Below are 16450 nucleotides of genomic sequence, written 5' to 3'. Positions count from 1 at the left end.
TTCAGAAAAGCTGGACCATCATGTGAGTAGGAGGACCAAGAGGAACAGGTCCTAAGGGCATCAGTAATCACGCGATCCCTATCCCTGTGCTGCTCTGGTGCTGGGAGAAATGGGGCCCCTCCCTGGACTTAGAGGTCAGGAAAGGAGAGATGGTGGGTACACACGATGTGTCACCCTCTGGTTTCACCTGTGTGACCATGGAGAGGACATGAGAAAGTGGGATGGAAAATCTGCCTCAACCCTAGAGGCACGGGTACGTGAGTGGCAAGGAACAACAGTCCCTAAAAGGGGTTCTTAGAGAACTGCTGCTCCACTTTCCAGCGGGCAGTCCTGCAGACACAGTAAGGAATACTATGGGCAGGACGAGAGGGGCCCTGCCTCCAGCCAGGGGGAGGAAGGGGACCATCGGCCGTATTGGACTGTGAGGATTCGATGGCCTTGCACATCAGGCCCCCAGAAGTCTCAGGCTCCAGTGGACACCACTGCACAGCGTACCCTAGTGCCATCAAGCTGTGGAGGGGTGAACCCATTTGTATGTCTGGAGTGACAGGGGGATGCCAACACTGACCTGTACTGGAGGCTGAAGTGAGTCTAAGTGGGAAGGAGTGGCAAAAGCACCCCACTGGGACTGGCCCCGGACTCTGTGCATCCTTGGAAGAGACTGCTTCAGGAGAGGAGAGATATTTCAGGGACCCAAAAGGGTATGGGTGGGCTTTTGGCACAGCTGCCTTGGAGACGGAGGACATGATGCTGTTGTCTGCCTTGCCTTGGTCTCTCACAGGACCCTTCTGTTGTGGGGTTGATGAGGGCTGAAGGACAGCTGGTGCCAATCACTGCCACAGCGGTGCACCTCAGTCAGTAGAGCACCAACCGAGTCCGCTGACAGAGGATTGTCGTGGCCTGAAGGAAGTCATGCAGTGCTGAGTGCTGCCATGCCGGACACGGTAGAGCTTCCATGCAAACTGGGATCAAAGGCACCCAAGCATTTTGCCACAACTGATGTCGCTAATGCATTTTTCTCTTTGCGTTTGCCAGCAGATTGAAGGCCACAGCTTGCTTTCAACCTGGCATCGACTGCCCCAGGGCAGGAAACTCAGCCCTACCATTTGCCATGGACTGATCCAGAGTGCCCTGGAAGAGGAGGAAGCTCCTGAACACCTGCAGTACATCGATGGCATTGTTGTGTGGGGTGACAGAGCAGAGGAAGTGTTTGAGAAAGGGAAGAAAATACTCCAAATTCCTCTGAAAGCTGATTTTGCACTAAAAGAAATGAAGGTGAAGGGACGTGCACAAGAGATCCTGCTGCAGGCTGGCCAGGGTCCGGGGGACCAATGCTCAGGGACAGGTTGAGCATCGGTGAGGGGCTTCTCAGCAATTGCATGGTGCATCACTTGCTTTGTACATATTAATATTATTACTGTTATTGTTATTATTGTTATTGTTACTATTTTAACTTCCTTTTCTGTCTTTTCAAATTTTAAATCATTCGCTATTGTCTGGGCCCTTGTGCTAGTTGAAACAAATACACTTTGTCTACACATCAGGGTCACCTTCACATTACCTTTGTCTCCTTGTCTTCACTGCCTCCAATGCTCTGCTCTAACGAGCTCCAAGGGAGGCTGTGTCAGGGCTGGCCCTCAGGGGGACACTGCAGGAAACTTGCCTCTGACTTGGACTTGTTGAGAGATGTCTTCAATTGTCTCTCAGTGCCTGAGGTTCGTGGGCTCCTCAGCAGAGCCCCCAGAGGGGGGATTCCAATGCCTTGGGCTGGGCGTCTGGTGCTGAGCTGGGCCGGGCTCGTGGGACAGAGAGAGCTCGTGGCAAGAGGGCCCTGGTGCAGAGAGACAGCTCTGCCCAGGAGCAGCTCCTGTGCACAGCGCAGCAGGGCTGGGGGCTCTGACCGCAGGTGGCACGGGGACAGGAGAGAAGGAGAGAGGGCTTGGATGCAGTGAGGAGCGCAGCAACAGAGGGCAGCGTGTGGCAGGACAGATCTGCAGGCTCTTGGCACCGTGAGTCTCTGGCTGCAGGGCCATGCAGGTAGGGTTGCCAGAGGGGTCTTCTACAGCTGGCACATCCGATGGCTGACAGCATCTGTCCGGATGGGTCTCTGTTTCTCCAGCAAGAAGTAGAATACGTTGTAGAGAACGGCATTTAGAAGCGGTCATTTCGAGAAGAAGACTGAGGCTTGGTTTATCTGAAGGAGAAGGCTTTTTTTTGGATTCCGTGCTTTCTGATTCCTGCATTGCAAGGGAGGCAAGTTTGATGGCAATGTGTTCTCAGGATTGTACAGGAGACTGAGAATCCCACAGCATTGCACTGAGAGATCGGTATGGAAGCAATGAGATTCATACAGGTTCTTCTGCCAAGAGAGAGGATCGTCTGGGGGGTGTTCTAAGACATGGAATAGGTTTTCCTCATTGAAGCCTCTTCTAACTTTGTTATGCATTCTTTCTCTTCAACAGACAGCTGTGTTTAATGTTAGCAAATGCCCAACAGCAGCTCTGTGAGCGAGTTCCTCCTGCTGGCATTCGCAGACACGCGCGAGCTGCAGCTCCTGCACTTCGGGCTTTTCCTGGGCATCTACCTGGCTGCCCTCCTGGGCAACGGCCTCATCCTCACCGCCGTAGCCTGCGACCACCGCCTCCACACCCCCATGGACTTCTTCCTCCTCAACCTCGCCCTCCTCGACCTGGGCTGCATCTCCACCACTCTCCCCAAAGCCATGGCCAATGCCCTCTGGGACTCCAGGGCCATCTCCTATCAAGGGTGTGCCGCACAGGTCTTTTTGTTTTCCTTCTTTATATCAGCAGAATATTCCCTTCTCACCATCATGTCCTACGACCGCTACGTTGCCATCTGCAAGCCCCTGCACTACGGGAGCCTCGTGGGCAGCAGAGCTTGTGCCCAGATGGCAGCAGCTGCCTGGGGCAGTGGCTTTCTCAATGCTGTCCTGCACACGGCCACTACATTTTCCCTGCCCCTCTGCCAAGGCAATGCTCTGGACCAGTTCTTCTGTGAAATCCCCCAGATCCTCAAACTCTCCTGCTCAGATGCCTACCTCAGAGAAGATGGGGCACTTGTGTTTAGTGTTTCTTTAGTATTTGTTTGTTTTGTTTTCATTGTGCTGTCCTATGTGCAGATCTTCAGGGCAGTGCTGAGGATACCCTCTGAGCAGGGCCGGCACAAAACCTTTTCCACGTGCCTCCCTCACCTGGCCATCGTCTCCTTGTTTGTCAGTACTGGCATGTTTGCCTACCTGAAGCCCCCCTCCATCTCCTCTCCATCCCTGGATCTGGTTGTGGCATTGCTGTACTCTGTGGTTCCTGCTGCCATGAATCCCCTCATCTACAGCATGAGAAACAAGGAGCTCAGGGATGCATTGAGGAAAGTCTTTGGATACATGCTTCTTCATCATTAATAATGGGCGCAAAGCCCTCGGGGCTGCCCCTCACTGCCCGCTGGGCTCTGCGTCTCTGCTGCCTTCGGGTCGGGGCTGCTGCTTCCCTGGAGCCATGGCCATGGCCAGCAGCAGGACGTGGCCTTTTCACTGCTGCTCTCTTTTGCTTCTACATTGTGTTTCTTGTATTTGGATAAGCCCTGAGAGCTCATGTATGTTGGTGACAGTCCTGTTACCTCTACATTGCCATCTCTTCAATGTCTCTGCACGCCTCTTGCAAACCTGGTTTCAGGAATACACCCCAGGAGCTGCTTCCTGAACAGACCTCTTGCTTTTCTGGGCCTCACAATGGATCAGAACCCCAGAGTGATCGGTGAAGGACCAAGGGCTGGACTGGGAGCTGCCTTCTTGCTTGCCTATGGCCCAGCAAACAGTAACTGGCCTTGACTGGCCTGGGACTGTCCCAGTGGTGCTGGGTCTGATGGCAAATGGCATCCTGGAGAGGAATCTGGAGCTGCTCTGTGCCTGGGCCAGGCCTCTTGTGCCCGGGGCTGCTGGGGAGGCCCAGAGCCGCCTTTGTGCCAGCAGCTGCGGTGCCTTGTGAGGGGCTGGGGTTGTGCTGGCCGTGCCCAGAGCACTGCAGCAGCCTGCGGTGGGCACTGCCCTGTGGCCAGCCCAGCCTGCGCTGCTGGGCTGGGGAGAGGTCCGGGAGGTGGGGAGAGGTGGGCAGGGGCTGGGCTGGGCTGGGCAGTGACCGGCAGAGGGCACCAGCAGCGTCAGGGAGCGGTGGCAGCATGCAGGGGAGGGCTCCCAGCAGGGCTTGGTGCTGCAGAGCCAGGGCTGGGGAAGGGAGCCCCGAGCTGCAGGGGCAGGGGACACGAGGCCGCTCGGGGCCCTTGCTGGCCTGGGCAGAGCACGAAGGGGGCCCAGGGCATTCGTCCCCTCACCGCAGCCTGCCACGACCTGCACGGCGCTCGCGGAGTGTCCAGGGCCAGGCTCTGCCCCGTGGCCACAAGCCCTGCAGGCCCTCCTCCTGCAACCCCGAGTGCGGTGGCTGCAGCAGAGGGGACCCCCAGCCAGCCCCTGCATGGGGCTCTGCCACCTGCCTCACCCCGGCCCTCTCCAGTGCCCTCCTCGCTGCTCTCTGATGCACGCCAGCACCTCCCCGTGCGTGCCGGCCAGCACATCTGCTGAGGGCCAGTGCGGCTGCTGCAGGGGCAGGGAGCTCAGCATGGCCCTTGCAGCCCCCTGCCCTGGGCCTGCCCCTCCCCTTGCCCTCGGCCCCGGCCTTGTCTCTGCTGGCAGGAGCGCTCTTGGCATGCGCTTCCTGGCCTCCCCTCGCCTGCGCACAGCTGCTGCCCACTCAGGCTGCTGGCACAAACGTGTCCTCACAAGCAGCACCACCCCTTGGGCTGCTTCTCCTGGCCTCCCCCAGCTACTGCCTTGGCTCCTTGTCTCTGCTGGGCCCCACCTTCCACACCCAAATGCGTCCCTTGGCTGTCAGCTCCCTCTCTCCTGCCCTGTGGTGTGACAGGGCCAGGGTGGGACAGCTTACCTTTATTTGATATAGTTTTGTGTATTTGCATTGGTGATGGCACAAAAAGACAGCTCCTTCACCAGTGATGTACATCCTTCGTCATGTTAGGGCACCACTCAGCGTCCTTCACTCTGCTTTATCTCACAGATGAACTGGATTAGGTCTCCTTGATTACTCTGAGGCACAGTGCAGTGCTTTTTGCCTTCTGACACTCCAGCACAATATGTGTGACTTTCCCTTACTCTGCGCATTGACCTGACGGGTCATTTCACATTTTTCACTTTAAAAAACATAGTTGGACAGGGACCATTTCCAAAGTGGGGCAAACTGATGGGTTCTGCCTCAGCCATTTGAAGCGTGCTATATTTGAGTTTTTCAGCCTGAGTTTGCTAAAGTTGACCCAGGAAGGTAAATGGATGTTCATGTGTCTAGTAGGAATAAGGGAAAGTATCTCAGGTTCCCAAAGGCCATTTGAAATCTAGGTCAATCCCAGAAACCCACTGAACTAAGGTGTTGTCTTTGAAGGGGTTTCCTGTGCTGGGCTGGGCTGCAGTTACAGGGACAAAGACCACTGCTAGCAGTGGAGGTGCCCTGGGAACTCCACCTGGCTCCACCTGATTTTCCCAAGGGGCTCCGGTCTCCTGCAGGTCTTTTCTGACATCTGCCAGTCCAGGGAAGTGCCTCAAACACAACGGGGCCACAGGAGGTTTTCCCTGGTTATACTTATTTTCACACAGCAAAGTTCTGCCTCAAAGCCCAGTAATTTTTTAATACTAAACTAATAAAGCAACTACTCATCAGCTCAAATGATTCAACTCCTTCCAATAAATGTCTTACGTGAAGTATAATTTCTGTCATGAAGAAATGAGAATTTTCAGGATGTATATTCAGCACAGGAGAAGAAATACTGGTGTTCACCTGTACTTGCATTGTCATTGCTTTCTCTGTCGTGGTGTGCTCCCTCATCTTCCAGGCACAAAACCCATCTTGATTACACAGACCCTGCTGAATGTCCCCTTTCCAGCTGCCTGTCTGGACCTATGCACTTCCCATAGGTCTCCTGCTTTGCCCTCCCCTTACTCTTTGATCATTCAGACTGCTCTCACCAACCCAGTTGCTGCTTTGAGTTTCAGTGAGTTCCAGCTCGCCCATCTCTCAGCAGTCTGTCTCATGGTTCCTTAGCAAGAAACTCATCATTTATCATTGAATTAGTATGATATGGGTTAATATTAACACTACTATTAAAAATTTCCTATTAATCAGTGTAAAATACATCACGTACAGTCATCCTTTTGGGAAGGTAAACATCACTGGAGGCAAAAAAAATGAGGAACATATTTTTTTTTTTTAATTGCAGGATGATTTCCTGTTGTTTGTTTTTAAAAAGGAAAAACCCTGCTCTTCCTACCTAAGCAGGGCTTCAAAGTATTATCCCTAGACCAATATCTATGGGAAAATGATGCTCTAAACTGAAATGCAACAAAATAAAGCCTTCAAAATGAGGAAAGATTTTTGTTAGATGCTCTTTGAAATCCGTCTCCTTTACTACACCATGAAAGCTCTCCAATTAGCTGCACAAGTCTTGAAGACTTGAAGAAAACTGTGGGAGAGATATGGCTGCTTAGGACGTTCTGCATTTTAATGAGTTCCATGGTGTATTTTGGTGCTCAGTCTACGAAGCTCAGGTACTGAGAGGAGAATGATGTAACCGCTTGAGAAGGTAAAGTCAGGAGGAAACGTTGAAGTGACTTGGAGTATTAATGGGCCCCACTGAGGGCTGTTCCTAACAAAGCCTCCCCAGGGACTTGTTAGGGCAGATCATTGGAGGCCATGATTGCAGACAGGCAAAGCGCTGTGCTGAGAAAAGTCTTGGTTGGTTTTGGTGAAGCAGAAGGGCCAAGGCCTGACCCCAGCCCCTGGGAGGGGAGATCCTGCACCCCCAAGTCTGGCTCAGGGCTCTTCTTGGGGTCTGTATGATGTGGTGGGCAGTGTGATGCCACGACAAGAACTTCATTAGGACACCTCCCCACCCCTGCACAGGGTATCAAGGAAGCAGTGAGGCCCCATTGCAATGACTAAATCTTGTCTCCTCAGAAGCTCTAGGCAAAGGGACAAAAACGTCAGGGCTGTTGGGGCCTTCCCTTCTTGCCAGCATCCTCTGCCTTCTCCTCTGCAGGCTTTCCTATGCTGTCCCACACTTTGCCCTATTTCCTTGAAGTCTGCAGACACCCATCTCTGTCCACCACCTTGCTCTCACCCCAGCATTTCCATCATCTCACCCATGTCTCGTCTACCCTCATCAGCTGTTCCTTGATGAACACAAAGCGTGGGTATGATCATAGGCTCTCTTTAGGTGACCTCTGTCAGCACAGCACGACCCTTTGAGGGACATTTCTTCTTCCTCTTGGCCAGTGCCACCCTTCCAAGGCGCACTTTGTGGCAGTTTTTTCTCTCCTGCTCTTTCGTACTACCAAAGAAAGCTCCATCAGGGTGGAAACCACTCCTGAAGCAGGCATCCCAACCCATCAGGCTCCTTGTGGCCTGTCAGCCAAGCAGACAGAAGTCACCTCAGCAGCATCTTCCAAGGCCTGGGCCTGCTGCTGGCCTTGCAGCTTCTTGGCTAGACACAGCCAAGCCTTGTGCCTCCTGCTGTCCAGTCCTGGACTCAAGCAGAAGGGACAGGACAAGCCCTGTGCGGCCCTCCTTTCTGTCTGGGTCCTCCTGGGGATGGAGGCAGAGAGGATCCCACAGTCAGCATGCCAAGCAGGGGCCTTCTGCTGGCCTAGCAGGGCCACTGGCAGATGTCAGCCCCAAAGTGCACATCCCAGGGAGAAGCCAAGGCTGACCTGCCACCTCCAGACACAAGGGACCTCACAGTCCCTTTGCGTGACACGTTCCTGCTGCTGCCCTATCAGCTGCAGAGACAGAAGTGACCTCCCAGTCACTGCCCCAGTCCCATTCCTCCTGCTGGGGCAGGAGATCCTGAGGCAGAGCTGACCTCTCTCTAGCCCCCTCGGTACCTATTTTTCACATTTTGTGTTAGAGATTTAGGAAAGTTTTATTGGGAGTGTTTGGTATTCTGTTTGTGGTGTCAGGTGTCCGGTTAAGGTATGGAGAAGCTCTGTGTTTTAGGGTTTTTTAGGTCTCCCAAGAAGTCCAGGGTTAAATAGAGCATTTTAATGCTAGTGTAAAGGAAAGGGATGAAGAGCGAAAATGGATTCCTTTCAGAGTGTTGTGGTAGCATTTAGGTTTAGAGATTAAAATTCCTGGTTCAAGTAAGGTAAGGGGCTTACATGACTGTTTTAAGTCAGTGTTAAAGCAGCATCTACATTACATGAACCCTCTTACCTCTATGAAATCATAATTTCTTGCTGTCCAAGCTCTTCTTCCCACCCTGAAATCTCACATCTCTCTTGTTCAGGCTGCTCCTGACCTCCCCATATCTTATTGGGATCAGCTTTCTGATGACATTCTTGATCCCAGAGTATCTGTCTCACCTCTGTTGGCTACTCTAGTCTTGAGAAGGAAGTGGCATTGTTGTCAGGAGGGAAAGGGCACAAAGGTCACTAGGATCATCCTGCTCAACATGCCCATCAGCTCTGCACCTCCACGAAACTGTGTTTCCTACCTACAAGTTTTGTTTTCAGAATGGCTTCTATGGTGCAGGGTTCATTTTTCCATGCCCTCATGCATAGTTTTGTTTCAGATGTACAGGGATGGGATAAGGAAAGCGAAGGCATGGATGGAACTGAGCTTATCAAGTGAAGCAAAGAATAACAGGAAGAGATTCTACAGATACATTGCTCAGAAAAGAAAGGGCAAGGAGAGTGTACCCCCTCTGATGGATGAGAAGGGTGAACTGGTAATGACAGACATGGAGAAGGCTGAGGGACTCAATAACGTCTTTGCCTCAACAACGTCTTCTCCTCAGTCTTCCCTGCCAGTCAGGCTTCCCAAGTCTTTCATTTCCCTGAACCCACAGATGGAGGTTGGGGGGGGGCAAAGTCCCACCTTCTGTAAATGAAGAGCAGGTTCGAAACCACCTGATGAAACTTAACGAGTACAAGTCTATGGGGCATGATAACTTGCACCTGAAGGAACTGGCCGATGTAGTTGCCAAGCCTCTCTCCATCATATCTGAAGAGTTCTGGCAGTCGGGTGAAGTCCCTGGTGACTGGGAAAAGGGAAATATCACTCCCCTTTTGATTAAGGGTAGAAAGAAAGACCCAAGGAACTACAGAACGGTGAACCTCACCTCTGTGCCTGGCAAGACCATGGAAAAGATCCTCCTGGAATCAATGTCAGGCACATGCAGGAGAAAGATGTGATCCGAGACAGCCAGCATGGCTTCACCAAAGGGTAGGTTGTGCCGGACCAATCTGGTGGCTTTCTACAATGGAGTGACCACATCAGACGACAAGGGAAGACTGACCAATGTCATCTACTTCGACTTCAGATGATCAAGATGATCTTTAAGGTCCCTTCCAGCATGGGCCATTCTGTGATTCGATGGTCTCACAAACTATATCTCAAGCATGACTCCCATCCCATCAGCCTTCCTGTGGTCTCTCACCTGACCAGAACAGAAGGTGCCTCGCCATCATCTTCAGTGCCATGTGCATGCCTCTGCCCTTTACGGTCCCTGTCTGGGCCACATTCCTGCTGCTGGTCCGTCAGCTCCAGAGACAGAAGTGACCTCCCAGCCTCCTTCCCAGCCACGTGCTTCCTGCAGGCCCAGCAGATCCTGAGGCACACCTGCTCCCATCACAGCATTCCCAGCCAGCTCTTCCTCGTGGCCTCTGCTCTGATCACATACCTGTCACCTCACATGCCTCTTCCAATGCCATGTGACTGCTGCAGGACCTCACAGCCCCTGCCCTGCCCCAAGGGGACAAAGAGCTGAAGTTAGAGGTAGGAGTGGGGTTGAATGTGAGATGTGCTGTGTGCATGGTGGAGGGCTTTGGGGTCTAGGTGTTCAGGACAAAGATTAGGGATTAGAGGTCACCTTCCGGGGTTAAGGGAATGGCAAGGGCTTTAAGGGAGGGATTGGTGTTTTGCTCAAGGATCCTGCTCAAGGTTTAGGACAAGGTCAAGCTTTGAGTCTTATAGTTTAGTTCTGGGTTGAGGGCTAGGGTTAAGGCTGGGATTAAGCTGGTTAGACTTAATCATCCTTCTGCTTGCTCTCCTAGTAGAAAATGGGTTTAATATCTGCCTTTTCCAAGTCCCGGGGAACGTCTTTGATCAATCCGTCCTTTCCAAGGTCTTTGAGATAGGTCTTATGACGATGTCTGCAGATCCACCTCTCCACCTGCAGACCCATCTCTCAACCTTCCAAAACCACCTCTAAGCAACCCGAGGACTGACCAGGAAGATGATGAAGGTTTGGGAAAGGCCTTGATTAAGATCTCTGAGCAGGGCTGTTCTGCACTTCACATACAGTGATGATGGTGTCGTAGGAAACAGTAACACTCGTGAGGACAGAAAAGCAGGTGGATAAGGCCTTGGGCCTGCCAACACAGGGTGCACACACATGAAAACTGCACGAGAGCAAAGAGGAAGATTGGATCCAAAATACAGATCGTGAAAGCAAAGACCATGAGTATCACCGTGGCACTGCAGGAGAGGCGCAACAATGGGACAAAACCACAGAAGGTGTCCACAACACTGGGGCCAAAGCACTGTAGCTGGGAGGAGGAGAAATAATTACTGTACATGAGAGAAATTCCCCTGGTTCAGGTACAGCTGCCTTCTGGAGTCAGACTTTCCACTTCACGAGCTTGGCAGAGAACAGGGATGGCGTACAGCCCAGGGCTGACCGTAGGACATGGCCCCCAGCAGGAAGCACTCCGGTCATGCAGAAGGTGCAGCTGACAGTGCTCCCACCTCTGTGAGCAAAGGGGGTGCTGTCCCCAGCCAGGAAGCTGGCCAGCAACTGGCGCAGAGTGGTGGAGCTCTACAAGGGTGCAAGGAGGACAAATCCCCAAGGAAGAAGGCCACAGGCATCTGCAGGTGTTTGCTTGTAGCCACCAGCACAATGATGAGGGGGTTCCACGTCCCAGTCACCGTGCTGGTCATGAGAAAGAGGAAGGAGAGATTTGTGTGTGGGTAGACCTTCCATATTCACAGTAGTTGAAACTCAACCAATGCTACCTTAATGTCCCTTTCCACTTATGGAAACCCTTTTAGAGCATTCTGGTCCCCCCTCTCTTGTTAGGACACCAAGGAGCAAGATGTTTCTTTCTCAGTTCCTAAAAGAACGGGTGAAGGGTGTTCAGAGGGATAAAATGATCCCTGGCTGTCATGGCTGCAGTGTCCTGCCCTGAAGTGGGAAGGGAATAAATAGGTGTTAAGGGAGGGAATCATTTCTTCTCATGTTTGACAACCACACTCTAATAGCACAAATCACACTTCTAAAACCAGTCTCTCCCCTGTTCAGAGAGGAGCAGTCGGTGATGACTTCAGTCTGCTTCAAACACCACAGCCCAGCAGAGACCCTGCTGCCTTCGGGAGCTGTCAGCCCTGAGGCCTTGGGGACACCTCGCAGGAGCCCAATGGCACAGAGCAAGCGATGCCATGGTCGGGTGCTGTGCTGCTGAGCTGGGCCGGGCTCCTGGGCCCAAGGGGAGCTCGTGGCAAGAGGGCCCTGGTGCAGAGAGACAGCTGTGCCCAGGAGCAGCTCCTGTGCACAGCGCAGCAGGGCTGGGGGCTCTGACCGCAGCTGGCACGGGGAGAGGAGAGAAGGAGAGAGGGCTTGGAGGCAGTGAGGAGCGCAGCAACAGAGGGCAGCGTGTGGCAGGACAGATCTGCAGGCTCTTGGCACCGTGAGTCTCTGGCAGCAGAACAGGTAAATGGGATTTCCAAAGAGTTTTTCTGAAGCCAACACAGCTCATGGCGGATAACATCTGACAGGACAGATCTCTCTGTTTCTCCAATATGAGGTAGACGCTGCCATTCCTCCTGGCTTCTCCACCTGGCCGTGCTGCTGCTGCTCTTGTTCCCAGGCTGCCTGGGGATGGGGGTTTCACCCGCCCATGGAGCAAGCCCTCGGGTTGCTTGGGGGAAGGGGAGTATGGGGACAGGTTGAGGGATCTGGAGATGGGCACTTGGAGCCCTGATTCAGCAGTGTCCTGGTTCTTTTCAGGTGAACATGTGGTTATTCTGCAGCTCATAGACATGCCAGCAGAAGAGACCAGCCTTTTTTTGACAGACTGGCTGCCCCTCGGAAGGGCAGTCTGCACTAAAGGGACAGTCCCTTGTATCTGACGATCGACAACATTTCACTTGGAGTGCAGAAGGAATGAAAATATTAAAGAAACAGCAATTCTCACACCCCTGCTATGCAGTTGGGTGAATTTGGAACAGCAATGTGGATAATCACTTAATATCAGGATTGAATTTAATCAGGGATGACCACATGTTCCCCTTTCCTTATTGTTATAGGTGAGGACTGATCACTACATTGACCACAGCAAAGTTCCCTTATTGCAGGGACACCCTCAGTCAGTGTCAGTTAAAACTCATGAAAGGGACCTGACCGATGTCTGCTTGAGAGGACGAAACAGAATTAGTTATTATCAGGTAATTCTGTACTATCCTACTGTGCTTTAGCTCCTTGGGCAGGACCCCATGCCCAGAAGCAGGAAATGCCCAACAGCAGCTCTGTGAGCGAGTTCCTCCTGCTGGCATTCGCAGAAACGCGGGAGCTGCAGGAGATGGGTGGGAATGCTCTGATGAGCTCAGCTCTGCCTCAGGATCTCCTGCCCCAGCAGGAGGAATGGGACTGGGGCAGTGACTGGGAGGTCACTTCTGTCTCTGCAGCTGATAGGGCAGCAGCAGGAACGTGTCACGCAAAGGGACTGTGAGGTCCCTTGTGTCTGGAGGTGGCAGCTCACCCTTGGCTTCTCCCTGGGATGTGCACTTTGGGGCTGCCATCTGCCAGTGGCCCTGCTAGGCCAGCAGAAGGCCCCTGCTTGGCATGCTGCCTGTGGGATCCCCTCTGCCTCCATCCCCAGGAGGACCCAGACACAAAGAAGGCCCGAACAGGGGTTGTCCTGTCCCTTCTGCTTGAAGCCAGGACTGGACAGCAGGAGGCACAAGGCTTGGCTGTGTCTAGCCAAGAAGCTGCAAGGCCAGCAGCAGGCCCAGGCCTTGGAAGATGCTGCTGAGGTGACTTCTGTCTGCTTGGCTGACAGGCCGCAAGGAGCCTGATGGGTTGGGATGCCTGTTTCAGGAGTGGTTTCCACCCTGATGGAGCTTTGTTTTGTTGTAGAGAAGAGCAGGAGAGAAAAAACTGCCACAAAGTGCACCTTATAAGGTTGGCAATGGCCATGAGGAAGAAGAAATGTCCAGGGGAACAACTGGTTTTGCTGCTAGAGCCTGAGGCAAAGAAGGCATTAAGTGCCTCAGCCTTCACCTCATCTCTTGTCACCAGGTTTCCTCCCACAGACAAGAAAAGATGATGAAGCTCCTGAATCCTCCATTATTAGAGTGTTTCTATAAAGAGTTTTTATTGTCTTTGACAGTAATAGATGGATTGACATCCACCTGGGCTTTAACCCATCTGTATACTTCCCTGCACAGCTCCATAACTTTTAGGACACAGCTCCAGACAAAATGAAACCATGCATGAGAAGGAAGCACAGAAGAGGTGGAACCTGGCAGCCTTCCATCCCCTGTCCTTCTGTGACTCTGTGCTGCGATTCCATTCAGCTGGTTACTCCTGTATTATCCAAACTTCCCTGCAGCTCCTGATGCTGCTGTCTTGTCAGAGATAGCACAAACACAGAAAGGTGGAACTGTCTGCCTGCAGACATGAACACCTGACAGAATGGAGCATCAGAGTGGGGGAACCTTGAGAAACTGCAGGATTTTACCTACAGAAACCTCTTGACCTTTACAAGGAGAAGAGCCCAGTCCCACAGCAGAGGAAGAGGAACCCTGCACATCAGGGCAGACTGGGACCCTGCTGAGTGAGCAGTGCCCAGGAGGAGGAGAGCCTGGGCACCACGAGTGGTCTCACACTAGCTACTCAGCTAAGACCCCATATGACAGCACACAGACAAGGGTCTACAGCCAGCAGCGAAAGAGGTGCATGTCTGGGAGACGCTACAATACTCTGGTAATCAGAGGAACAAGGAAATAGGCAACGCTGAAAGTCCCAACAAACCGAGATCTTTGTGTCCATGGCTCTGGCTGTTGTCTCTGTCACTGAGGCCTAGGAAGAGACAGCGTATTGCTAAAGAACCAGGACCTCCTCATCCCCACTGATTAACCAGGCAGGGGTCGTACCATTCTCCTGCACTTGGCCATGCACATCCCCATCTCCTCCTGCCCCACGAAGAGCCCTGAGCAAGGTGTGAAGGGAAAGGATCTCCCTTCCCAGGGGCTGGGGGTCAAGGCCTGGCCCTTGTGCTTGATGACACACATCCAGTTTTCCTACACATCAGGGTCACCTTCACACTGCCTTTGTCTCCTTGCCCTCACTGCCTCCAATGCTCTACTCTAACGAGCTCCAAGGGAGGCTGTGTCAGTGCTGGCCCTCAGGGGGACACTGCAGGAAACTTGCCTCTGACTTGGACTTCTGGAGAGATGTCTTCAATTGTCTCTCAGTGCCTGAGGTTCGTGGGCTCCTCAGCAGAGCCCCCCGAGGGGGGATTCCAATGCCTTGGGCTGGGCGTGTGGTGCTGAGCTGGGCCGGGCTCGTGGGACAGAGAGAGCTCGTGGCAAGAGGGCCCTGGTGCAGAGAGACAGCTGTGCCCAGGAGCAGCTCCTGTGCACAGCGCAGCAGGGCTGGGGGCTCTGACCGCAGCTGGCACGGGGACAGGAGAGAAGGAGAGAGGGCTTGGAGGCAGTTGGCAGTGGGAGGATGCTGAGAGCTGCCTGCAGGAGAAATGTGCACAGCCCTTGACAAGGTACGTCTCTGGCTGCAGGGCCATGCAGCTGCACGTCCTGGAAGGGTCTCCTGCTGGGTCTTGTTCCTGGGAGGGCAGTGGGCAATGCAGTAGGCTTTGGGGGTCCTGCTGGATGGCACTGCGAGGTGAGGAAGTCTGGCAGAAGCCCCTCGGAGTGGCCTAAGCCAGGTGCCCCCGGTCAGACCCGAACACCCTGCCCTACCTGGCCAGGCCGGGCTCTCTGCCAGCTGCCCCGCAGCTCCTGCAGCCATGCAAAGAAGAGAAGCTCCCAGGCTCCCTCTGGCTTGCTGTGGCCCTTCTTCCTCAGCAGCATTCTCCTGTTCCTTCTCAGGGAAACACCTGAATGGGATGACAGTGCAGCTCAGAGATGGGCGACACAAGGGAGCTGAGAACAGGACTGGTGGACAGAAGGGCTCTTCTCAGTCTTCACTAATGGACACTCCCATTAAATATCAGCAGGAGTGTCCAGGAAATGTGAGGGCATTCAACCATCCAATACCTATCCTAAGCGTTACAGGGGCTACTGGGATAAAATAAAGCAAACAAAATCCCTACAGCTCAGCTCGGCGTTCAGATGAGTTGTTTGCAAGAACCGACAAGTCGAATGGAGTTGATTTTCCCCCTTGTTCCTGCTTCCCTCCTGCTGCACAGCAGGAAGGACTCCTCTGGAGCCCACAGCAGCCCCTGCTCCCAGTGCCACTCTCAGCCAGCACCAGCCGCAGCTCAAGCAGGAGAGCTGCAGAAAGTTTCTTCTGCAAAGAGAGAGGCTTGTAATGAGAGTGCTCTAACACTTGCATCATGTTTTCCTCAGAGAAGTCTGAAGCATTGCACTGAGAGATCCGTATGGAAACAATGAGATTCATACCGGTTCTTCTGCCAAGAGAGAGGATCGTCTGGGTGGAATAGGTTTTCCTCATTGAAGCCTTTTCTAACTTTTTTCTGCCTTATCCTCTCCAACAGAAAGCTGTGTCCAAAGACAACAAATGGCCAACAGCAGTTCGGTGAGCGAGTTCCTCCTGCTGGCATTCGCAGACACGCGTGAGCTGCAGCTCCTGCGCTTCGGGCTCTTCCTGGGCATCCACCTGGCTGCCCTCCTGGGCAACGGCCTCATCCTCACCGCCGTAGCCTGCGACCACCGCCTCCACACCCCCATGTACTTCTTCCTCCTCAACCTCGCCCTCCTCGACCTGGGCTGCATCTCCACCACTCTGCCCAAAGCCATGGCCAATGCCCTCTCTTCTTTGTATCAGCAGAATTTTATGTTCTCACCATCATGTCCTATGACCGCTACGCTGCCATCTGCAAGCCCCTGCACTACGGGAGCCTCGTGGGCAGCAGAGCTTGTGCCCAGATGGCAGCAGCTGCCTGGGGCAGTGGCTTTCTCAATGCTGTCCTGCACACGGGCACTACATTTTCCCTGCCCCTCTGCCAAGGCAATGCTGTGGACCAGTTCTTCTGTGAAATCCCCCAGACCCTCAAGCTCTCCTGCTCACGTTCAGACTACCTAAAGGAAGTTAATCTTCCGGTTGTTAGTGCATGTTTAGCATTTGGCTGTTTTGTTTTCATTGTGGTGTCCTATGTCCAGATCTTCAGGGCCATGCTGAG

The 16450-nt window shown here is 53.2% G+C and overlaps 1 protein-coding gene across 1 annotated transcript; it reads left to right on the top strand.

Annotated features, from left to right (window-relative positions):
• Nucleotides 1-2260: 2260 nt before the first annotated feature.
• LOC136787565 (olfactory receptor 14C36-like) lies at nucleotides 2261-3418 on the top strand. The gene has a single exon (XM_066984877.1). The coding sequence runs from the start codon at nucleotides 2486-2488 to the stop codon at nucleotides 3416-3418; it is 933 nt and encodes a 310-aa protein (XP_066840978.1). The 5' UTR covers nucleotides 2261-2485.
• Nucleotides 3419-16450: the final 13032 nt, after the last annotated feature.

This window comes from Anser cygnoides, chromosome 30 (genome assembly GCF_040182565.1).
Source record: "Anser cygnoides isolate HZ-2024a breed goose chromosome 30, Taihu_goose_T2T_genome, whole genome shotgun sequence".
NCBI classification, from domain to species: domain Eukaryota; kingdom Metazoa; phylum Chordata; class Aves; order Anseriformes; family Anatidae; genus Anser; species Anser cygnoides.
Note: the sequence above shows the minus strand (reverse complement) of the source record. Positions and strands in the feature narration are given on the sequence as shown.